This window comes from Notechis scutatus, chromosome 1 (genome assembly GCF_049901735.1).
Source record: "Notechis scutatus isolate UNSWTSFEM ecotype Mainland chromosome 1, rNotScu1.2, whole genome shotgun sequence".
NCBI lineage: Eukaryota > Metazoa > Chordata > Lepidosauria > Squamata > Elapidae > Notechis > Notechis scutatus.
In genome coordinates, this window is record NC_142009.1 from 66,444,314 (window position 1) to 66,470,105 (window position 25,792).

The 25,792-nt window shown below is 38.0% G+C and overlaps 1 protein-coding gene across 8 annotated transcripts; it reads right to left on the reverse strand.

Moving 5' to 3' along the window:
- Positions 1-117: 117 nt before the first annotated feature.
- On the reverse strand, positions 118-24,817 carry FEZ2 (fasciculation and elongation protein zeta 2). 8 transcript variants are annotated; one of them, XM_087966674.1, is made up of 11 exons: positions 24,432-24,817; positions 22,422-22,530; positions 19,077-19,193; positions 17,147-17,173; positions 15,790-15,934; positions 13,859-14,127; positions 9,572-9,652; positions 4,393-4,468; positions 2,342-2,407; positions 1,451-1,479; positions 118-1,002 (listed from the first exon to the last, which is right to left on the reverse strand). In XM_087966674.1, the coding sequence occupies exons 1-10, from the start codon at positions 24,713-24,715 to the stop codon at positions 1,469-1,471; spliced, it is 1,185 nt and encodes a 394-aa protein (XP_087822800.1). In that variant the 5' UTR covers positions 24,716-24,817; the 3' UTR covers positions 118-1,002; positions 1,451-1,468. The 8 variants fall into 8 exon arrangements, with proteins under 8 accessions (XP_087822800.1, XP_087822798.1, XP_087822828.1 ...); XM_087966672.1 differs by lacking the exon at positions 1,451-1,479 and having other exon boundaries at positions 24,432-24,815; XM_087966702.1 differs by lacking the exons at positions 1,451-1,479; positions 24,432-24,817 and adding an exon at positions 24,240-24,409.
- Between the last annotated feature and the right edge of the window lie 975 nt (positions 24,818-25,792).

Genomic DNA, 25,792 nt, shown 5'->3' on the forward strand with positions numbered 1-25,792 from the left:
GTCTTGCAGGATTCTATTATAATAACCTTACCATAAAGACAGAGCTATTACTCTTGGTTGTGTTTCTTGTCTGTGCTATCACTACTTGATAATAAATAAAAGACAGCTGAATAGAAATGTTTTAAAATTGTTCATTAACATATCGAAGCATACAAAAATTACGATGACCAAACATTTAATATGGGTTAAAAGTACAATAGCAGCAATACTATTATTAAACTACATTAGTTTTAAATTAAACTATAGAAAATGAAAATAATGAGGCAATGATTTGGGGCACAATTCATCCTACACAAATTGAGGGTGTTCTTTATTGGAACCCTTTCCTCTTTGCCAACATTAGGCTTTGAAAGGGAAAAAAAAGGCCAACCAATGATGGAAAATGATAATCTACCACTTTTTACTTCAAAGAGGGTTAATGAAAGTCATATGAATCGGTAAACAATACTACAATACTGTCTTTATTCTTACTTTAAAAGTCAGTTCCTGTTTCTATCAACATTTTCATCCCAGAGCCTTCAAGGAAGAACTTCAATGGAATTTTGCAGTGCAGGCTCAGCTTTTGATCCATTTTATACATTTAATACTTGGATCTGCTGCATCTTTTATTAGAGGTGCATTTTGTTTAATAGGCATCTTTTATTTATACTGATGTTATTTTTCCTCCACAACCACAAACTGGTGCTGGGTAAAATAATTACATGCCATATAATGTAAAAATAGTCTTTAAAAAGCCAAAGCAATGCATGTAGGTAAAACTGTACAGAATTCATCATTTGTTCAAACAATTTATACGTGGGGTGGGGGAAAGGATGAATTTTACATGATCTGGATGACTTATTCCAGAATTCAAAAACTGAAGCAGGCAATGAAAGTAACAAATACATTAGAATTCAACGCAGTGCAAACAAACTGTCAAGTCTGAAAGAATCCATGGAAAAACATTTTTCACAGGAACTCGCCAGGCTGTTTTTCATAGGTCTCTTCACGTAGGACACAGAACTACAAAATAAAGTTGCATATGAGTGTCATTAAATTGATATGCTTTGTAGAATATTACAGGAAACCTTCCAGAATCAAAGTCGCAATAATTATCTGTTCTAAATATGATTCCCAACCCTTACCACATAAACAAAACTGATAGTCATAAAGATATATACATAATATGTACACACACACTACTGCCAATTAATTTTTTTTTACAGAAATGAGCTATATAGTAGGTCATGTCTTGGTCATTGGGTTAAAAATTTTAAATTTAAGAAAAGCTGACCAGCTTTAGTTCTCAATTTTCATAATCTATGGCGAGATATTTGAGATAGAACATCTCAAAAGATTTAGGGGCAACTGTATTCTCTTGCCTGAAATATTGAAGCCCTCAACTTAAAATACAGAGAGGATCAAGACATGTCCTTTATATACTCCTTTATCACATCTATAAAGCACAAACCTCAGAGCAATGCAGCTTTCAAACCAATGCTAGCACAATATAAAACAAATGGAGAAATCAAGTTTAAAATGTCATAACCCAAAATTACAAAGGTGTCCTTGTTATGGGGAACAATATTTCATCATTAATTTAAACTTTACATAAACCTTCATAGTTGATAATAATTATGATGATTTGTAATAGTAAAGTTTAAGTATCTAAAAACAAAAATATAAGCAAAAAGAATTTACATTTTCTCTGATAACACATACTCTCAAGAGTTTGTCCATCTAGAAATTGGCTACCAAGGTTTGCTGTAATCCTGAAAGTTTGCCACTCACATTTATTTAATGACCAATGTTACACATTACAATATGTGACACTATCATCTGTATGTCAAACATTTTCATGATGGTGCAGTAGTTAGAATGCAATATTTCAGGCTTATTATGCCAACTGCCAGCAGTTCAATTCTCACCAGCTGAAGGTTGACTCAGCCTTCCATTCTTTCGAGGTCGGTAAAATGGGAACCCAGATTGTTGAGAGCAATATGCTGACTCTGTAAACTGCTTAGAGAGGGCTGTAAAGCACTGTGAAGCAGCATATAAGTCTAAGTGCTGTTGCTATTTCATTAAAGAGGAGAGGGACAGCTTTTTGTATAATCTATCTTTCCTACCATCTACACTTCCAAAGAGAATTTAGAACATGGAAATTGGCCTGAAGAGATAGAGACATTCTAGAGATCATAGAAGATCTCCTTAATATCAGAAAGACCAGCGTAACCATTCTGAAGAAACCGATTCATTCTGAAGTTGCTTCCAAAATAGCACCATTGATTTTGTTCGTGACTACATCATCACAGAAGTTATATTGATAGAAAAGCCTCAGTCATGCAACATGCGGTAAACTCACCTTTCAAAATGTAGTCTGTTAATAAGCTTGGCACTTTCTCACTGTCTTCTTTCATGGCATGAAGAACTATAAAATATGAGGGTGCCGTCAATGGAAGAAGTAAATTCACTGCCTTTCAATAAAATATGCAAGTAGAAAAAACTAACGAATGAAGGTGAATGTACATGTCCCAGGATATTAATGCTGCACTGTTGCAGGATCCAATCTGGGTCTGACACCAGAGGTTTTGTCTTCCAAGCTTTTGGAGTCATCTTCAGGAAACTTCTCTCTAGCCAGGAAGGTCGGAAGACAAAACCTCTGGTGACAGACTCAGATTGGATCGTGGAAAAAAAACAAAAAACTAAAATGGAAGTTATTCTGTAGATCCTTTTCTCATCATTTGTTAAAGGGAGAAAGATATAAAAATACAGAGTAACTTCGATAGCTCTGTAATGTATTCAGATTTGTTTAAAAGATGGATTATTCCTATGAACCCTATTCCTATGAGTCCCATGAACTCAGACCATTCCTATAGTACCAAGAACTTTCCATTTTTGGTAGGTTGTGGCTATCTGGGAATTAAAAAAAAGTATCAATCTTTTCCCCAACAAATCCTTCTGGAAAAAGTGGAACAGAAAAGAAGTTATTTTTTCCTCACTGATCTAGAACTGGAGTCAATGTCCCAGAGTGCTGAACAACTACACAAATTGTGAAGGAAGACAGTATGAAAATTTAGAAGATCCAACTGCTTTTTGTTTTATTTTCCTTTCCATTCCTCTTGCTGAAGGGATAAGGAAACGTCTGGCAGCACAGCAATTTTCTCCTGGCTTTTCAAATCTCTTATTTTCTCATTTTCCCCACCTTGCAGTAAAGGGAACCTGGAACATTTAGGGAACTTGTCTTGTATGTTTATTTTTTTAGATCATTGCTACAGATAGTCCTTGACTTACAACAGTACATTTAATGACTGTTCAAAGTTACGACGACCCTGAAAAAAGTGACTTAAAGACTATTTTTCACAATTATGACCATTGCAACATCCCCATGGTCAAAATTCAGATGCTTGGCAACTGGTTCATATTTATGACGGTTGCAATGTCCCGGAGTCAGGTGATCATCTTTTGTGACTTTCTGACAAGCAAAGTCAATGGGAAAACCAGATTCACTCAACAATGGTGTTACTAATTTAACAACTGCAGTGATTCACTTAACAAATGTGGCAAGGAAAGTCGTAAAATGGAACAAAACTCCTTTAACAATATAAATTTTGGGCTCAATTATAGTTGTAAATTGAGAACTACCTATGCATTTGCCCAAAAGAAAGATGAGCTATTGACAGGAAAAAACCAACAGCTTCTGTCTTCCTGAGGAAGAATGGAGAAATAACTTTGCATCTAAAAGCTCACTACATAAGAGACTGAAATAATGTATAATCTTTCTGAAAAGAGCACATTCCAAATCTGTAATTATGAGCATGCATAAATGTCATGCAAAATCTATTTAACTCTTTGGAATTGAAATAATATCCAGGTTTGAACAGTTCTAGTGCTCTAAAATAAATGGTTTGAGCGCTGTCTTCCAACAGCATTAGTAGAAAAAGAGTCAGGTAGTCTGTCCCTGTGCAACCAGCAGATCAAATTTCAGCTAGTCAGTGGATAACAATGGTGTTAGTTCCTAGAGTGTATCATTTTAAAAACTTAGGTCACAACAAAGAGGCATTTTCAGGCTTATTCCCTTCTAGTTAGTGTCTCAGCCCTCTTGTTAAGCAGTTAATTGTGCAAGGCAAACAATGCTGATTTTACTGGAAGAGATAAATGAATATAGTCTTCCAAAAAAACCAAGACATAGGAATGATGGATAATTGTAGGATATCTGAGAAGAGTAAGCAAACATAGACTGCTGACCAATTCCAAACATTTCAAAGCAAAGTGGATTTCCCTGGCTAATTTAGAACAGAACTTTAAGAACCTTCTTCAACTGAAGAAACTCTGGAAAATCAGCTGTTTTTTTTCCCCAGCATCAAAACACCCATGGAAATTTATTTCTCTAACAAATCATATTTATGTGCTTACTTTTTGTCAATGTTTGAAGATCTTCAACTGATGGAGGTCCATTTTTCTTTTCATACGGAATAACAGTTGTCAGATACTGTCAAACAAAAGTTATGATTACTATAAAATATTTTCCTAATTAACTTTAATTGCTAAACATCTGATGTTGGCAGTATTAGATATGCTTTGCAATATGTAATTATGTGTAATTCAGCTTTTTGTATGTCATCTAGGAAAAAGTGAAACACAGTGAATTCAACAAAAAGATGTCCCAGCAAGTAACAACAAAATAGGTGTCACAAACTGATAATTTTAAAAATGTTCTTATATATTGCATACATTTTTCTGAGCTTCTAAATTACCGTATATGCCGGCGTATAAGACGACTGGGCGTATAAGACGAGCCCCCAACATTTCCACTCAAAATATAGTTTTTGTTATATACTCGCCGTATAAGACCCCCCACTTGGAGGCATGCTTTTCAGGGCAAAAAAAGTCATCTCATACGCCGGCAAATAAGGTAAGTTGTAACACTTGGGGTATTCTGGATATAATTCTTGATTGACACCCCCGCCCCTTTCCCCCAAACTTACAAAGCCACCAAAATGCTTTAGAGAGGCAGCTTCGCCTTTCTCAGGCTGGCACTCAATTCCTCTCCCTTTCTTTGTGACAGCCCCGCGTGCGTGCCATCGGGACTCCAAGGGTGGGGGATGGACAGCTGCCAACTCTCTCTCTCTCTCTCTCTCTCTCTCTCTGTGTGTGTGTGTGTGTGGTGTGGAGGGTAATTCCGGCTATCTCTGGCCTCCGCTCGGTTTTAAAGTCGCTTGGCCGGTTCCGTCGCAGCGCGCGCTGGCCGGGAGACGCGGCGCCGGGTGGCAGCTCGGTGCAGGGAGGCGGATCTTTCTCTCTTAAGCGGGGGGAGGAGGGGACAAGAGGAGGGACGGGACAGGGGCGGAGGAGGTTGCTCGCCTTCTTCCACCGCCCACCGGACCCTTTCTTCCCAAGGGGACCCTGGAAAGCAGCTCGGGAGCCGGGTGGCCCTGCCCAGCGGGGTCCCATCAGGAACTTCCCGAGGACACCCCCCGCCCCAAGCACAGCCCTCCCGGTCTTTCAAAGAGGGAGGGAGAAGTGGGAGGAGCAAATTGCCGCCCGCCCCGCTGCCCAGAAGGAGGGTGCCACAGTCCACCCCCACCACCTTCTCCCCCCACTCCCCGGGCCATTACGTGGCTCGGGGCTAGCTGGCGGCGGCCCGCCAGAGACTCTCCCGCTCCACCCCAACCCCACCTCCAGATTGGCCTCCGCAAGCGCCCGAGCCGGGCGGAGGGTGGGTGGGTGGGTGGGTGGGAGGAGGAGGAAGAGAGACTCCGGCTGGGCTTGAAGGGGCTTCGCAAGTTGCGGAGCTCCGCCCCGTCGCTCTTGCACCGAGTGACAACGTATTTACCGGCGTATAAGACGACCCCCACTTGGAGGCATGTTTTTCAGGGCAAAAAGTCGCCTTATACGCCGGCAAATACGGTACACATTCTTTTCAGAATTTTGCTGCACTGTAGAGAGCACTTTTGTGATTCCATACAGAAGTAAATTTTTACATTAGGTATTTTGTACAGCCATAATATAACTGAAAACTTCTTTTATGTACAACATAAAATGTTTAATGAACTCTCGACAAGACCAATGCACTATAATTATTAGCAAAGAATAAACAATATATCTGCCACGACAGTGAAATCATGTCTGTGAATTCAGGTCTTAAAGTTTTGAGGCCAGAACCAGACCATCTTGCTCACATATTGGCAGTGATAGGAAGTTTTATATTCCAACTTCACAATTCCCTCATAATGAACTCTGACAGTGCACCATGCAAGAGAGTCAATTTATGCTCAGAAGTGGGTGCACCTAGGAGCAACAGTGGAATCTCACATAGCTGAGTTTAGCTGCTATTTCTTGCACTGATTTATACACATGTATGTGATTCCTTGAAATTATACTGTATCTGCTTTTGCTGGTATAGAAATAAGTGCCATTTAGTTTTAAAATTTTATTTTGAGCAATATTTTTCCCCAGTTCTTTCATTTTTTTTTCCTTACAGGTCTACGGTATTATGGATATAAACTCAATTTAGAGCAAATTATATCACCAACTTTAAATGAACATTCATATTTAAAAACCTCAAGTAATGTGATCTTTCCAAAGCTTAATTCTTAAACACTTATAATTAAAAATTTATGTTTTCTCTTTTTGGTAAAATCTTAAAGCCATGCTATAGCCTTGATTCAGCAACAGATTTCAATACAAAGAAGATATTTTTATTCTTAGACTGAAGGACAATACTGTATAGAGTTTACTAGTTCTAAAATTATTTATAGGAAAAACACAGACCTTCCACATTCCATACTTGAATAATACCAATTCAATATTTTCAAAAAAACCGGTTAGTATTTTTTATTTCAAAATGAAGGGTATTTCCAGGGTCTGGGTTTCTTGTGTGTGGTTTATTTCTTATGAATTATATTCTTGCATTGAATAGTAATGAGGTCTCACACTACTGTATTAGACTGATAGCATAATCCAAAAACAGTATCAGGAAAAGCAGTTTTATACTAACATAAAATGACTATATAGATAAAACTTAATTCATCCCACAGAAATACAAACAAATCAAACTAATAACACAATGTTATGCATATTTATCAGACCCATTTGTATTTGAAGCCCCTTCCTGAAGCAGGAAACACCTCTTTACTATTAAGTTAGCACCAGTAATAGATTCAAGACTGTAATTGGGATAATACATATATCTTCAGATCACATACTTTATGTACTGTTGAAGGCTTAAAAAGCTCTCATTTATGCACCACTTTCAAATTGGACACAAATATTCTCCAGTTCAGACATAGATACATGCACAAGGCTTAACATGAAGTGAGGAATAATTCCTCAATGGTCTACTTAAATGAGGTGTCACTGTACCATTTATAATAGGCTATAGTGGACAGGCTGGTAACATACAAGGCAGAACATTAATCTTCAGATTTATCCTTCAAGTTCCATGGGAACTGTCTGGATTTAGTATATCACATGCTTTCTAAGTCTTAAGATTTAACAGAGATTCAAATTTGCCCAGCACATGTACTATCTAGAACAGTGGTCCTCAAACTTGGCAACTTCAAGACTTGTGGATTTCAATTCCCAGAATTCTGGAAGTTGAAGTCCACAAGTCTTAAAGTTGCCAAGTTTGGAGACCTCTGATCTAGAAGGAAGACAAGATAGATCCTATGTATGATGTTTGGTGATTTCTAAATTTGATTTCTTGCTAGTTTCATTACCCAAGCTAGGTAACAGCATCAGTGCTAATCTAGCACCGATCTAAGTCCAGATCTGATCTTAAACTATCAGAGACTAGCACTGATGATGTTACCTAGTTTGGATAATGTAACATCTGCAAGAAAACAACCAAGTTCAGAGAGCACTAAGGATCCCTCATTTCAACCCTGAGCTACAAATATTTTCCTTTATTGAGATCCTATGTATCTCACCAACACCCCAAGATTAAAATAGTAACAAGCACAGGCTTCTGTAATCAGAACAGGCTTTTATGCTAAGAGGCTAGGGTTTAATACAAGCACGCAGCTGCAAGACAGACAGACTAGGCTAGGGGCAGATAATCTATTCTCTAGTTCTAAATAACACAGGCAAGTATTTTTTCCCCTTCAATCTCTCTTACAACATAGGTAAATCACTGGCACGGGTGAAAAGATAGCAGCATTTTCAATTATGTTTGATGCAATGTTATGTTTCCTTTCTTTCAATCTCTAAGTTTCCATGCCCATGCCACTTCATTCTCATGGCTTCATTCTCATTCACTTCATTCTCATTTTTAGAAAGAAAAACAAGATACTTTGGTTTATAAAGCAATAAACTGGACAATAGCTGGCCAAGGATTTTTTTTAAAAAATTTCTGTTTTAGTTGTTTTGTGCTGTCTTATTTTTCTTTCTGTTTTAGTTCCTCCAGCCTCTTCCCCAAACCTCTCTAATATGTTACTTTTCTACATTGGAAAAAAAAAACCAAGAGATTTGCTATGAAATACAAATAATACTAAAGTCTTCATTTTGGGAAAAAATACTAGTGGGAAGAAAAAAACAAAACAAAACAAAAACCAGTGGCTTCCCTTGTGCTACACTTAAGTTCCAGTTTTGAAAACAGAGAGTTTTCTATTGAGACTATCAGCGTACTGGAGTAAGCTTTAATGTTTTTCATATTTCATATCAACATACATGTTCCACATATGAGCAATACTTTTATTTTACTATGTTCTTCAACATTCTTCATCAGATAAAACAGCAAGCAAACAGATAGGGATCGTAAGAATCAGGAAAAAGTATTATGTATTACAAAATTTGCGTTCTGCCCTAATCATAAAAAAGAATGTTGAAGGAATTGTAGACATGGCTTTTATTTGGCTTTGTGTTGAGTTGAGGCATAAAATAAAGGGTTCTGCCCTTTATTGTACATATTACTTTCATGAATGAAGGCCAATATACGTGTCCCAGGACAATGTTGCTGGATCCAATCTAAGTCGGTCACTGGGATCTGGATCTGGTCCCAGTAACCAACTCAGTTTGGATCCTGCAACATACTACTTGGATACATATAGTCTGTAAGCTTCTGGAACACACATTTTTTTCAGAGATTTGCGTCCTGTATAAAAAAATATACGAAATGTTGAGGACTTTTACTTCTTGTAACTTAAAAATAGCAAAATAGATTTTACCATTTTGGAAGATATGAGGCATGCTGTTTACTGTTCATTTTTGTCTTCCTAGACTGAAACTTTAAAACTGACATAATCTTTCATTACTGCTTTCTTAGACAGGTATTTAACTCCAAGTATGTATTATGCTGTTGCCTGCATTTGATTTTGAAAAATTAAAAATAAACCCTAAGGGGAATTTTTTCATCTACTCTGTTTTTTCTCCCGTGCATATCAAGGCTTGTCTTCTTCTTTAACTACTAAGGAAAGAAAACCTTTGTAAACAGCTCCTAGCTTTAAGGCAGGGAAGATGCGAAAAAGCATAGAAATGTATTTCCTCCCTTTCTGAGAACACCTGAAGTCTGAAATTGCCAACTTTTAAGACAGGAATGTATGCAGAGACAGAAAAGGCAGCACAAGGAAAACAAAGTCAGAGGGTAGCCCAGCACCTGTTTTTCTCCACCCGCGTTTCCAAACGTTTGTCGAAAGCCATTCTGAATGACATTTGAGATTCCTTCCATACTGAAGCGCTATAAGGAGTGAGAATGTGACAGAAAAGGGGGGAAAAAAGAAAAATGTAAAGATATTAGTTAGGTTTTGGGGGGGGGATGCCAGCAAGGTAAATGTCAGAAATGAAATATAGCTGTAGCTTAATGAGAAAAGCACTGACTTTTAAATATTTTGCTCTTTAGAGATTTAGGAATGGAGCCAGCCAAATATCATATATACAGAACTAAGATAAGGTTGTTTTAGCATTAACGATCTTTGGCTGATGCTTATTATCTCAAATAATATATTTAAATATATATGAAATCACACGCATAGAACATGCTAAAGCACATTGCCTTGTAAGCTTTTTGCTCCTTGCCCAATCCCATTATACATTACACAGATCAAATAATCCAGTGTCTTATTGGTATGAAAACTGCATTTCCTTGCTCCTCATGGCTGAAAGTGGAAAACATAAAACAATACCAATGAATGACACAACATATTCTGGGCAGGGAATTCAATTTTCAGTTGATATTCTTTTTTGAAATAAATCTAGATCTGTAGATTGTAGAATCTCTCAATATTTCATTATTCAACTACACAATATTCCCATATGAGGTGGCCTGTAAGATATTTCCACGCTAGTTTGTTTGGAAAAAATAACAAACCCGCCCTATTTCTTCTATACCTAGAAGTCTTGACAGAAAACCAAACTGCTACTCATGGCAACTGACCGGATTTGCTTTCTTAAGTTTCTCCTATACAAACAAGAAAATTCTAACTGAAACTGGAAATCCCACTGCAGTACTGAAATGAACAAATGTCTGATACAAGAAGTGGATGTTTATGCCGTGAGCTACATTCAGTCTCTATGCACAAAACAAATCAGTTAATCCTTTCATTCTTTGCAATTATCTTCACTATGGGGACCTCAGGTTTTAATGGTAGAAATGTGAGAAATATAATCTGCTGTACACAAGATAATCTACATACAAATTAGAGGTATGTTATATGATGCCCACAGAAGAACAGCGGAGAACAAATCATTTGCTGCCAATAGCCTTATCTTTTGTAATGAATTGTGGAATCATTAAAGGCAAATTTTAATCAGTACTGCAAACTAATATTACAGCATTCACTTGCTACCTCCTGATCCTAAAGTGAAAGATATCAATGAAAGATTACAACAAACAGACATTGTGTAACGAACTATGTGAAAATGACAGGGAAAAGATTATGCTCAGTTTCATCCATAGAAGTTGCATATTGTCGGAAAATGTTCCTCTTTGAGTACCTGCAAACATCTCATTGCTCTTTAAAGGTACATTCACTTTATATGTTCATATTCTTCCTGTATAGGTATTAAACAACCAAGCTTTTGTCAGAATAAACTCTTACTCGATGCAAGAATTTTGATGTTATAATTTATGAATTTAGCACTATGTTCCTTTTATAATAGCATTATTATTCTGTCCTCTATTGGCTGGACAGCACAATTATTGTGTCAAATCCTTAAAAAGATATTGAAGAAACTGCTTACAGCTCTCTAAGATAAGATTATCAAAGGTGTCAAGGAAAATCTATGTTGAAAAAGATATACATCTCGGTTCTGGAGCAATTTTTATAGGGGAGACTATTATACAGATTACTCTTATACTTCTGTAGAGATAGTGTCTGAATGTTAAGGTATTCAGCTGATACATTCCCCTAGAGTAAGTGTCTCTCCCCTCAAGTTACGATGCATTCATTCTCCTTTGAAAAAAGATGCCTGGTATCCAGGGGTGGGATTCAAACTTTTAACAACCGGTTCTGTGGGCTTGGCTTAGGTGATGGGCGTGGCTTGGTGGTCATGTGACTGGGTGGCCATGGCTTGGTGGTCATGGTATTGGCTGGGCATGGCCAACTCAATATCACTCACATTGAGATGCGCATCTCCTCGCCTGGCCTCTCATGACTGTGGGGATGCTGCAACAGTCATAAGTGTGAAAAATGGTCATAAGTCATTTTTTTCAGTGCCATTGTAACTTTGAATGGTCACTCCACACAAGCAAAGTAGCAGCAAAGGAGGGGAAAAATACTCCAGAGACGTTCCTGAAACAGGAAGTCTAGTCCTGCCAAGAATGTAATAAGGGTTAACGAAGAGGCAGTTTCTATAAGCAACAGCAGAATGTTTTCTTCCTGCCTTCCTTACAGGATTAGGCTAGTTATTTCTTCTAACAACCAGTTCTCCGAACTGCTTCGAATGTTAACAACCAGTTCGAGTGAATAGGTGCGAACTGGTAGAATCCCACCCCTGCTGGTACCCAATCATTTACCTTGTAGGCACCAGGCAAAACATTTTTGTATTTTCCTTGATTTTTAAGTTATTCTTATATTCAATTTTTAAATTACATTTACATTCTCTAGTTGTTTTACTATGTGGCTTAGCTTGTCGATTTATAGTCTTTATGTGTGTTTAAAACTGTGCTTTATTGATTATTTTCATTTCGACTCTACCAGAGGATATTCATAAAAGACAATGTAGAAATAAAATTGTACAAAAGCTTTAAAGCTCTGCAGAATAAATAGTATATTTTCAGTTGACCTTAGTGTAGTAGAAGATAATTAATCCATTTATTATCTAGGTTCAGTTGATAATTATTGGACCTCCTAATTACTTTGGCAAATAAAAGGTTAAATTATAGGTCACATCACATTATTTCTATGTAACATAAATTACAGCAGAAAAACAGTCTTTAACAAAAGTGCTTGTAACATACATGCCTGGCTTAGTTGTCTCTCAAATTACATACTTTTTACAATATACCGATGTTATTTTTCCTCTTCCTTATTTACAAGAAGTATGATTTATATTTAACCTTTTATCTAATTCTGCTTTGTAGTGATTGTCTTTTCAGAGGGAATTTGCTAAGAGAGTTGGGTTGCCACAATTTCCACACAGTTCCTGCTGCTTTAGTGCAAGGGTCACCAACCTTTTGGACCTCAGGGACCACCAAACTCATAATTTTAAATCCCGTGGACCACTAATACGAATTTTGACTGATGGTGGCTTGCTGACGCAGCTTGAAGTCCTTCAGAACCATCCCTCTAGGGCAGCGGTCGCCAACTGGCGGGCTGCGAGAAAATTTTGGTGGTCCACAGAGAAATGTCTGCCTCCAGAGCATCCCCCCCAAAGCATAAATCTCCCCTATCTAAATCTCCCAGCACAGCAGAACAGCTGATGGTCAGAAAAAGGAAAAGTAGCAACTTAGCAGGCAAGTTTTCCAGGTAAGGAGTGAGTGTGAGGGGAGGAGGGCCATGTGGGCGGTGCAGCCTTGTGTTCCTGTTCAGCCTGGATTAATTGCTTTGGGGGGTGCTCTGAGGGTGACATTTCTCTGCAGACCACCAAAATTTTCGCGCGGCCCACCAGTTGGTGACTGCTGCTCTAGTGACAATGCGTTTGTTCACATGATAAACACAGATTTTAATGAAATCAGTAGCTAGTTTTTTTTTCTGGTTTGCAAAATATCTTAAAATCAAGAAAGCCTAGTGTTGATGAAAAAGTTATTGTGGATTCTGGGAAGTACTCTAATGCCAATGAGCCTAGAAAGTACTCCCAAGGCACTTTAGCATATGCATAATAGCATTAGCAGATTCTATTGTCTAAGGTGGATGGGAGAAGACAAAACAGGGAGATTACATACACATATGATGAAATGAAGTTAATGAGAGGAGGAATAATGTGGAAACTTCAAGTAGCCTGTGGATAGAAAAAAATTGTATGCTTGTGCATCAACGATTACTTAAATATATTGAACAAATTCTACTTCTGTGATAGCCCTGCTGAAAAATGCTAATTTCAATAGCAGATGTTAACCAAACTTAAAGTAGGTGTTAACATTTCAAACACTTCCCAAATTTCTCTCTCATTCCCTAACATTTATCCAAAGAGGTAAAAAGACTACTTGTACAAATTTGGTTGGACAAAGTAAGAAATATAACGCTGATCATCTGAGAAAGTAGTAGTTATTCTTCAGAGTCTTGTAAAGCTTGACCAGTACTAGTGATGGTAAGAAAAATAGAAGATCATGAATATTTCTATGCCTTTTGAAGTATGTGGAGTCCAACTATCATTTACCAAAAGAGGCGATGTTATTAATGCTGCTTATTATTATTCATTTTAACTATTAGTAAGAATAACTGGACAAAATTAGAGATCATATTATATAAATTTAAAATGTAAACCATGTTTTAAGAGCTCTTACTGTTCCAGGCAGATGGCTTTTTTCTTGCTTTCCGTTCTGAGGAGTGCCATTTTTTAACTTTTTCTTCTTCTTCGTCATTTCTTTTTGTTCTCGTTGCTTGTTTTGTACTTCGATCAGGACAGATATGAAGCTGTTCTTTACTTCCTTCTCAAACTCCAATTCATCCCTTAGGGCTAATTGTTGCACTAACTCCTCAGAGTAGTCCTTGATGGCTGCTTCAATCTCTTCTAAGAGATCATTTAACTCAGACACAGACAGTTTTTGCACCCCTGTTTTCAAACAGCAGAAAACATTATGATCTCTAAAACAGTTGATTGTCATGAAATTCTAATTCCAACAATACTTTCCCTAATAAACATATTCTAACTGTTCAATACGTACTTAGGTTAAAAACTGTTCCATTATTCTATTTATATACATATAAATCCCCATCCAGCCCATCTAGATATCATCTCTAAGAAAATTCACTTAAAACAATTCTGAACTGTTTAACAGTGCAATTATTTTTCTCTCCCCCCACCCTAATTGTTTTTAATTCGGTTTAGCATGTACAAAGTTGCAGCTCATAGCTTCCAGGATTTCTTTTAAAGCTCAAGGCAGATTAGTTTAGATGGTTTTCCTCAATGATTTAAATTAAGTGTTTCTCATTTTTAACATGTGTGGACTTCATCTCCCAAAATTCTCCAGCCAGCCAAGAATTCTGGGAGTTGAAATCCATGTCTTAAAATTGCCACCTTTGAGAAACACTGGTATAAATCATTCATATTCACAACTGCAATCTTTTTCTTTATTGCTATCAGAAGCACTTTCAAATTACAGACATATATGCACAAATGAAGGCCAATTTATGTCTCCCAGGATAATGCTGCAGGATCCAATCTGGATCAGTCACCAGGACCATACTTATGCTGGAGCCCATCTTCACGGAATGTTTCTCTAACATAGTCTAGAGCAGGGGTGTTAAACTCATGTTGCCATTGGGACTTTTCCCCCCTTTGCTAAACTGGGTGTGGGCATGGCCAGCACATGATGCATCCAGCCCATGGGCTGGGAGTTTGACAGCCCTGGTGTAGAGGGAGAAGTTCCCTGAAGATGTGGTCCGAAGTCTGAAAGCTTGGAAGACTAAACCTCTGGTTTCAATGACCAACCCAGATTGGATCCCGTAGACATATACAACTGAAAACTAGTCCTATTGTATTTATCAGCTGAAAGCTATAAATAAACACTCCTATAACCACTTCCAAATAGTTTAGGATTACAGTACCTAGTCGATATAAATATATCAAATAATTTAATAACATGAATAATATCAAGAAAGGAATGTGGATCTGGTAGTTTATCTTGGAAAATACACAAAAGTATTCTAAAAGAGAAGATTGAAATTGTATTTTCTAGAAGCGCTGTCAGTTTTAAAGAACAGTTCTCTTCTCATATTTGCGTGTAAGAAAAGAAAGCCCCATACTGGGAGACTCCATAAACTTTTCAGCCCTACAAAAAGTGTACAATTGCTCCAGATTATGGGTTGTTTTTTTGGAAGACAACATCCATTTACACAATCTAATGCAATTGCGTACTTTCTTGCCTTGCCTTCTTTAAGAAAGAAAGGAAAATAGTACATCTTTACTTTCTTTCAGCAACAGAAAATAAAAAACTGAGGGAAAGATAAAAATGTTCTTAGTACAACAGTATTTAGAAAATAGAAGGATAGGATAAGTCACAACTACTTTTGAGAAAGCTTTTCAAGAATGCTATATGTTGGCCTCTTTTCTGAAGTTTCAAATATGTGACTCAGTTTTGATTCTTCCAAATAGACTTTATGTGCAAGTAATTATCGCATAATAAAAGATGTGTATAATAGTAGCATATTCTTTAAATGCAGGATAGTTTTTAAGACAAACATCAAACAGAAGATACAAGTAAACATCACTTACTTTCTTCATAATTGTGGTTTGTACTAGACCTTTTAAGTGTTTGAACTTCTTGGGACAACATGGACAGACGGTCTGTCTGGCTTGGTGTTTCATCATCTTCTGGATCGGGAGATTCCTGCATCATTTCCTCTATTTCTTCAATTACCTTCCACACACAAAGAGAAAGTTACAGAGGGCGAAAGACAAAATTATACTGATTATTTATTTTTGTAAAGACGGTTTAATAATAGCTTTTATTCACTAAAGGACTTTACAGGTATAAGTAGAAAAGGTCTCATAATAAATACAACAGTATCAAGGGATGGTTTTAAAAAAATAGAGAAAGATCTGTAAGTTAATTATGTTTTTTTTTTCTTTTAATCCCTTGTATCAGGTGGGATTGAATGGAGCTTGAGCATTTACTAGTCGGACGCCCTTCCTGATACCTACATAAAGTTCGCAGCAGACTCATTGCGCATAGCGAGAGAAATATTTGCTGCGACCTAGGATCAAACTTTGGTTTTTTTGTGAGGTCAGAGCTCCACCCCTAGACCACTGTGCCACTCCAAGTTAATTATGATTTATATATAAATAATTGCTTATAAATTATTAACTATGGAAAACCCACTCCTGCCTTTGGAACAATATAGTCATACACTTATAGCATAGTCAAACCTTACACTTATATAGACACAATTATACATTTCCAAGTGATTTACAAATCAAATCAGAAAAATGATAAAATCCACAAATACCTACTATATAATAAGTCTCAGAAAACATCAGTAAAAACTAAAACAACCCACTGCTACTCTGAAAGGAAGCAAAACAAAGGCCTATCAGAAAAGCCATGTTTTAATTATTGTCTGAAAAATTAACAAAGCAGGGACTAGTTGGATTATGAAAAACGAGCATAATGTTGAGAAGCAAAGTGAATAGCATTTTAATCCAGCAATTGTACGTGGATTTGGGTAACAAATGCTACCAATTTGAATAGGAAGCATGTTTCTACATTTATCTAGCAGACTTTCCGGAGTCTGTAATACCAGTACAGGATGCAGTAGTTCACTTGGTAACAGTATTACAGCTTCGCATTCCCTAACATGGCTATCATTTTAGGGTCTGATCTGAATTGCTGGATTCTTGGATAAAATATTTTTCAAGGGATGTTCAATGGCTGGAAAACCGATATGGAAGGAATGACTAATAAAGTAGTCTAATCAGAGAAGTTAAATAATACTGCACAGACAACATGAAAGGAAACTGAAACTGTTGCTAAAACGCAGATGTGCATTTATGAGCTAGTACAATGCAGATATCTTCCACCAGTGCAACAGTGAATGGATAGCTGGTGAACACAATTGTTATATTTCCGTACCATTCTGATATTCCTTTTCAATGATTGCTTCAAGAAAAAAGAAAAACAAAACAGTAGCATTGTAGAAGTCGTCTGTATAATGAAGAGATATATACATACACACGTATATTTTGTAGGAGTTTCATCATCTATCAGTATGTTTTTGCATGAAACTTAATATACTGCTTGCTACCTTTCAAATCCTATATAGCTTAGAGCCAGAAGTATTTAAGAGAGTGGCTCTCGTAAGTAGATCCTTTCCCAAATAGATCTGGTGGCACGGTAGTTAAATTGCAGTGTTGCAGGCAAACTCTGCCCACAGCCTGGAGTTTGATCCTAATGGGCTCAAGGTGGACTCAGCCTTCCATCCTTCCGAGATCAGTAACATGAGGACCCAGATTGTTGGGGGCAATATGCAAATAATACTGTTACATTGTAAAACACCCAGAGAATGCTGTAAAGCGCTATGGGGTGGTATATAAGTCTAAGTGCTCTTGCTATCAACTGAGTTGGAAGGTTAAGGGCTTAGGAAAGGTTCTCACCCACCATAAAAAACAATGAGCCCCCATTGTTTTCTGGGCAGGATTCCCCTCCTATGGAACAACTGGACTTCTGAGAAAAAGATGATTCTTACTCTCATAGCTTTCTACAACCTCTTTTAGCTCTTTTAGAAAGTCTTGGGGGATTGAGTCTGGAATCAATGGTGCCAGTATAGTGTTGTTGTTGTTGTTGTTGTTGTTGTTGTTGTTGTTGTTGTTGTTAGTATTATGATTTTCATGTATCTGTATGCTACTTAGAGTCTGATAAGACTGAGGTATAGATAAATCCCATAAATAAAAACAAAATAAAACGTCTATAATATATACATAGCTTGACATAGAGTGGTTGACATTTTGCAAGTTAAATGGCATTTCAAAAAAATCAGGTTCCCTTCTCTTGATGTGTGTTAAAATCTAAAAATTCATAGCTATGTAAACATTTGAGCTCTGGCAAAAACAATATTTATTTAATAGACATTTGGGGAGGTAGAGAAGACATCTGCTTAATTTGAATGTTCATTAAATCTAAATTCGCACCATTTGTATCAATTTGTTCATCATTTGTAGAACTACATAACTGAGGTAAATGGCATTGTTTGCAGTAAAATCTCTGTTTAATGAACAAATCCATTGAATGGATGTTACATCCATACAAAAATCTCTTTTACATCTGAAGTTGACTACACATGGTTCATCATATACCGAGCTGACTAAATTCACACAAGTAAAAATGATTTTAGACTTAAATTACCTTACTAGCCATTCTATCTGATTATTCAATCATATTTTGCCATGCTGTTGTTTTTTTTGTAGACCATCTTTATTTTCCTACTGCCATTCATAAAACATTGGAAAACTACTTTGAATATTGTAACTTTTTATCAAATATGGGAATATTTTCCAGAGCTGAGGAGGGCTAGCACTTGCTATTGAAGTGCTTTTCATGGATAATATGAGAGGGGAAGCCTGCAATACACATATATGTACACACTTCATCCATTTTCCCTCTATTGTACACATACATAGCTAAGAGTAACAGGAAAGATGAAAGGGTTTAAACTCCTCCTCCCCTGGCTCAGCCTCTTTTTTTTTTTTTTAAATCAAAATAGTTGTTTCCCTAGTAAAATGAAAACAATGGTTTTTTTTCTTGCTCATCCCACTGAGTTATAAGAAAAAGTAGGTGGTGGGACATTGATGGGCCATAGGGAAGACTAGCAGAAGGCAAAGACAATTTGCAGCTCTCCCATATAAGTTCTAATTTAACAATGAAACGGTACCTCTCTTCTAAATGTAAAACATGGGTTATTCTGTATTAGACCATAACTTTATTAGGCTGTTTCTAAGCATTTCAAACATATCTGAACGATGAAATGTTTGAGGCTGAATCGCACAAATTTATTTTTGAACTTTACCTGTTCGGCTGTGAAGAGAGGTTCTTCACTGATGCAGGAGACGATGATAGAATGCATGTCTAGCTGATCTCTCAACTCTTCATCATCTGATAAGTCAAGGTTCAAATTATCATTAGCCTGTAAGAAAATATAAAATAAACAGGTTATTAAAATGAGAGAAATCAACCAAATATCATATTACATAATAATGTATGGTATCTTTAAAAATGCTTAAGGATTCAAAATATTAACATTCCAAAATTATTCTTATTTTCCCTATCTATGTGGTGCTCAACCAACATATCAAAATCCAGTTTAAACATACAAACAATATTCTGCAATTCAGGTTGATTAATTCAAATGAACTGAATAAATAGATACCGTCTTGCCAGTTCACAGATCACATTTATTCCTGAAAGGATCAATTTAATACAATCCATTCTGTGACTTGATATCCTAAAACAAACCATTGGCCTTGGACTCTATTTTGGCTTCAGAGGAGAGGTAAGAAAACAAACAAACCATAACCTATATTTAAAAATATAGTGAGATCCCAAACCACCGTCAAATTTATTCTTCAAAATAAATAAGATACATAATCAAAACTGTTAAAGACAAACAGTGTGGCATAATAACGTGCTAGATTGAGGCTTTTATCTTTCCTTAGGCATGGAAGCCAGCTGGGTGCCCCTACTCAATTTCAGGCTCTGTTTCAGGCCAGCCAATAAACACATTATGCATTGATAGGTTGTAGGGGCAGATCTTCAGTAAAAGAAATGTCTATTATTTTTTAACAGTTTTGCTCTTTTAGAAACCTTACAACTCTTCCATGGATTTCCTGATTCAGTTCTAGGGTTCGGAACATAGATCTATCCAAGTAAGTGAAAGAACCTATCTGGACTAAGCTGATTCCAAAATGCTTAGCATAGATGGTTAGCCTTGGTAGGAAGTCACCAGGAAATCTCAGGATTGTAAGCTGCAGCAACAAATAATAATATAAGAACTATCCCAGGAAGTAATGGAGAACCACTTCTGCCCCAGTGCTGAGAAAATGTCATGGGCGTATCAGTTTAGTCCCAAGCTTTTGATTTTTACTCAAGGGAGTTTTTGCATTAAGAGCTTTTCAGGACAATCTGAAAAAGTTTAAATGCTTCTATCTTTTGCCTTATACTTACTCTCTCTCTCTCTCTCTCTCTTCTTAAATGTATGGTATTCAGCTTTGTTCGGGAATTTTCCCACGTCATTATAGTTGTGCTTTCAAAGTTGTAGCAACGTTTCGGCAACTTTAAAGTTGTAGCAACTTTAAAAACACAACTATAATGACGTGGGAAAATACCCGAACAAAGCTGAATACCATACATATAAATACCCGTGAAAACTTCACACACACACACACATATATATACATATATACATACATGGTATTCAGCTTTGTTCGGGTATTTTCCCACGTCATTGTAGTTGTGCTTTCAAAGTTGTAGCAACGTTTCGGCAACTTTAAAGTTGTAGCAACTTTAAAAACACAACTATAATGACATGGGAAAATACCTGAACAAAGCTGAATACCATACATATAAATACCCGTGAAAACTTCACACACACACACACACATATATATACATATATACATAAGGTATTCAGCTTTGTTGGTATTTTCCCCGCATTAGTTGTGCTTTTAAAGTTGAGCGTTCGGCAGAATCTCATCTGCCATCATCAGGCTTCTGGCAGATGAGATTCTGCCGAAACGTTGCTACAACTTTAAAAGCACAACTACAATGATGTGGAAAATACCGAACAAAGCTGAATACTATACATGTAAGTACCTGAAAACTTAAGAAAACATATATACATACATACACATACACACACACACACACTGCTCAAAAAATAAAGGGAACACTTAAACAACACAATGTAACTCCAAGTCAATCACACGCCTGTGAAATCAAACTGTCCACTTAGGTAGCAACACTGATAGACAATCAATTTCACATGCTGTTGTGCAAATGGAATAGACAACATACCACCCTCATGGAGTCTGTTTCTGACCGTTTGAGCAGCCACATGCACATTTGTGGCCCGCTGGAGGTCATTTTGCAGGGCGATGGCAGTGCTCCTCCTGTCCCTCCTTGCACAAAGGCAGAGGTAGCGGTCCTGATGCTGGGTTGTTGCCCTCCTACGGCTTCCTCCGCATCTCCTGATGTACTGGCCTGTCTCCTAGTAGCACCTCCATGCTCTGGACACTACGCTGACAGACACAGCAAACCTTCTTGCCACAGCTCGCATTGATGTGCCATCCTGGATGAGCTGCACTACCTGAGCCACTTGTGTGGGTTGTAGACTCCGTCTCATGCTACCACTAGAGTGAAAGCACCGCTGGCATTCAATAGTGACCAAACCATCAGCCAGAAAGCATAGGAACTGAGAAGTGGTCTGTGGTCACCACCTGCAGAACCACTCCTTTATTGGGGATGTCTTGCTAACTGCCTATGCTTTCCACCTGTTGTCTATTCCATTTGCGCATGTAAGTACCTGTGAAAATTTAAGACATACATACATACATACATACATACATACATACATACATACATACATAGACAACTAATAACATACAATAATACATACACATACACATACAACAATTATATACAACAAAAATATATATATATATATATATATATATATATATATATATATATATATATATATATGTTTTCTGAGGTTTTCGCAGGTATTTTTATGTGGATCTTTGGTTATTCGAGTTTTCTCCCACGTAAAATTGGAAGTATCTTGGTGACGTTTCGACGAAATCTCATTCGTCATTTTCAGGCTTGTGTCTTCGGCTTTGTGCATTACTCTGAGAAGCACAAAGCTGAAGACACAAGCCTGAAGATGACGAATGAGATTTCGTCGAAACGTCGCCAAGATACTTCCAATTTTACACAGGAGAAAACCTGAATAACCAAAGATCCACACACACATATATATATATTATTGCATATATTTTTAATGAAAGAGGGCTGCTTTTATTCTTATATCAGTTACTATTACTGATTGCTTGATTTCTGGCTTAAACAAAAGTATTATACATTATTAGAATTGATAACGTATTAATGAAATTTGCAGGAATGCAAATGTAGGAATTAGCATTAAAATGATAATTCTTGCATTTTTTTAAAATTAACATATCTTATTGGACATTGGGGCACATGTTAAGATACATTTTGAAGAAGAAAACACATGATGCCAACGGAAACAGAAAGCTAATAATGGTATTAATTGATGGCTTATGTAATATTTGATGTCTAGGACACAAATTTAAATGGACAAAAGGAACATTTTTCAAATAGTTTTGGCAATACTTACTGCCTTTTCAGAAAGATTCAGGGTTGGCAAGTGCAGTGTTCTGGTGTGGGATGATTTCCAATCGACTGGCATTACATTACCATAATTATCTGTCAGAGCATTCCAAATCCTGGAAGAAGAAAAAAACCCAGTCCTTACAATATGCAGAAACTAAGATTCTAAAGTGAGTAAAGTTTCTGCTTTTAAAAGTGTCTGTACCATATTAATTCCAAAGTAAAATATGTCAATATTTATAGTCTCAGCCATGAATGGGTAATCACCCACCACAAAAATATCTGTCATTGGATCTGACCTTTGCTTTTGGAGTTCTCTGCTTAGATTTGAGTCAGTCAATTTTGCATTAAGTAGTAGAGAAAGCATGCAATGCTATTATTTGGCTAAAGACCCTCATGGATTGCCTTATCAGGGGTGTTAAACTAGCAGCCCGCGGGCCGGATGTCCAGGCCATGCCCAACCCAGCTCCACGACGTCACGTGATGGCAACGTGACATGGTGAGTTTGACACACGTCTTATACCAACTTGCCAAAGAATGAAATTGTTACATTATAGAAGTATCTGTTCAACAATAAATGTAATAGAAAAACATTTCTTCTCTTAAGTGCTTATAAAAGCAGAACACAGATTATAATACACAAGAAGAAATCACAGCTGCCAATACTTTAGCTACTGTTAACCTTCATCTGCATTCCAGTTCTTCCCATTTATTGTAATTATTTCAGGGTTGCATGAAGAAAAAAAACAGTATAGTTTCCCCTTATTTTGGCTTGCTGTATTAAACAAGAGGTTTCAAATATTTCCATTATCAAGCCATGGTTTGTTCTTGTCTTTCAATTTCTGATATGGGACAAAGAAGCCATAGCCAACCTAAGTTCTAAGATCAGGTGAACCTTGGAAGGAACTTCTGCAGTTTTTTAGCTGGTCCACCTAGCATGAGGAGTGATGCAAAACTGACTTGAGTGTTTACACATTCATTACTTTATGCTCTGATGTGCAAACATCAACATATCCTTTGGATAATATAAATATTATTCACATTAGTATAATTTAGTATCTTTTCATGTACACTGAGAGCACGTGCACCAAGACAAATTCCTTGTGTGTCTAATCACACTTGGCCAATAAAGAATTCATTCATTCATTCATTCATTCATTATTAAATGGATAATAAATTGTTTCCACCATCTCTCAATCAGATCTATATCTTGGGTATATAAGTGCTTTTGATGTAAACTACAAAATACACCCATGCCAATGAATATATTGGAGCAGAGGTTGTAGTCTAAAATGTTTCCAATTCCTAAACATCAATAAAAAGTTACAGAGTCAGCAAACCCTAGTGAAAAACAAATATTTGAGACAATTTATCAAATGTGCACTTCGGATGTGCACTTCCAGTTATGTCTCTGCAAAGTTTCTTCTGCTTTTTTTACACTGCAAAACAGTTCAAGTTTTTAAAATAAAACATGAGGGTCTGCACAGAAAACGGGCCTTTGGGGACTCTGAGAAAGGGCCTACCCTCAAGTATAAGATACAAAAGGATTCCATGTTAGGATAGGTCTTGCCTTCCACCAAGTTCTAGTGCCTAGCCGGTGGAATGCTGCTAACGTATAGAGTTCAGTCTGGTTGTGCTGGAAAGTTTAAAGTCCATTCGGAGTGAAGGTAAAACTATCTTGAAGCTTTCCTCCTTCGGGGCTTACCGGGCATTAAGTCCTCGTAACCCCAGAGGGCTGTGGAACAAACACCCTATTACTCTGTCCCGTGTCCCGAAGCTGCAAGTCTCTTTTCCCTACTTACTCCCCCCGCCCCGCGCCCCATACTTTTTCTCAAGGAGAACGGCCGAGCCCTGAGAACGCCCCAATCTCCGGCGAAGTTTTCCACGACCGAAGGGAGAACCTCACTCTTTGCAAAGGGACCTCTCGCCAAGCGACAGGAGGGCGAAGAGGAGGGGGGGAGGCTCCCTCCTCCTCCTCCTCCTCCAAGCAAGGAATCCGACCCACCGCTTCACTCACTCATCTTCGTGCAAGGCGCTCCGCTCGCTGAGGGGCTGCGGCGGGAGAAGGGTTTCCGGGTCTACGCAATGCTCAGCCAGCAGCCGAGCAGGTTGGAAGCAGAGCGGGAGCTCGGTGCCCAGATCGCCCCCGCCATCCCACGGGCCTCCTTCCACGGCAGCCGACCCCGCCGCCGTCTCCGAGGGCTCCAGGCAACCGCTCGGTTCCGACGAAGCCTGGAAGCCCGAGAAGTCCTGCCAGTCCCCGGCCGGGTCCCGCGGCGAGGGCGCAGTCGCCGTCGCCATCGCCGAAAGAAGATGAGAGGCCGCGCGGGGGCCCGGCCAACGCGCGCCCCCGCGCGCCCGCTCCCTCGTTCGCTCGCTCCTTCCCTGAGCGGCCGGTGCGCGCTCCCGATCGCCGAGGCGGAAAAGCAAAGGGTGGGGCGGCAGTGTGAGTCACGCCGCCCCCCCTCCGTTGAAGCTCGGCCTGAATAGCCCTTTGACGCTGGATCTGGAGGTTTTATTTCGTCTGTTAATGTGAAAGCCTCACACTACCTATCATTCCGTTGCTTGTTTGTTTGAAAGAGAAAGGGCCATTGTGATGGGTGGGTGGGTGTCATAGCTTGATGAATTAATACTTATTAATTAATAAGTCTAAAGTCTTAATGCGCCTGCAGGGCAGGCAGATGGGGATATGACATTGTGCTTATTTGTGCACGGTAACCTGAAACAACCACTTCTCCTTTGAGCTCTGAATGGGCACACCAGGGATTCGGTATAAGATGTCATTCTTAGGTTTTCTTTTGGATCGCTTCCACGTGGACACAGAAGTGTTATTAGAAAGGTCTCTCCCCACCCCCACCCCCACCCCAAAAAAAGAAATATCTGAAATCAGGATGGATTAGTCCCCGTTTGAGGACAAAAGGGCACAAATAGTACATTCCAGTTGGCCGACTTTCCAAACAAAGGAAAGCTGCTGCAAACAATGTGAGGAATTCCACAGCATTTAAAACATATGTACATCCTGTACACTCCCTTTTTCACGATCAGAATTAATTCAGTGAACATGTTCAGTGGAGAACAAAAAAAAAAAGCCATTAGGGAAAAATGATTGGTTTGTTTGGAATTTAAATGCTAGGTAAGAGCAGATGGAAGAGAAAAGTTCATAACTGCAGTACAGGGAGGAGGGTGAAGTTTGCATCCAATCTGTCTCTCTCTGATTAGAACATTTTGAGACTGCAAGCCTATATTTATCCATAGGGGGTATATCCCACAGAAATCAGTGAAACCTTTCTCATTAAATAGTTACAAGGTTGCTGATTTACATTTGTTGATTTCTACCATAGCAGTGGAAAGCGAGGCTGGGTTGTTCCTGATGAAATT

Bases quoted from the DNA above. Each gene is read 5' to 3' on its own strand.
- FEZ2 (XM_087966672.1), bottom strand. From the start codon at position 24,715: ATGGCGACGGCGACTGCGCCCTCGCCGCGGGACCCGGCCGGGGACTGG. The intron at 14,128-15,789 runs GTAAGTGATGTT...GTTTGAAAACAG, and splicing joins AAACCACAATTATGAAGAAA to GGGTGCAAAAACTGTCTGTG. The intron at 4,469-9,571 runs GTGCTGGGCTAC...TTTGTTTGACAG, and splicing joins ACGCGGGTGGAGAAAAACAG to TATCTGACAACTGTTATTCC.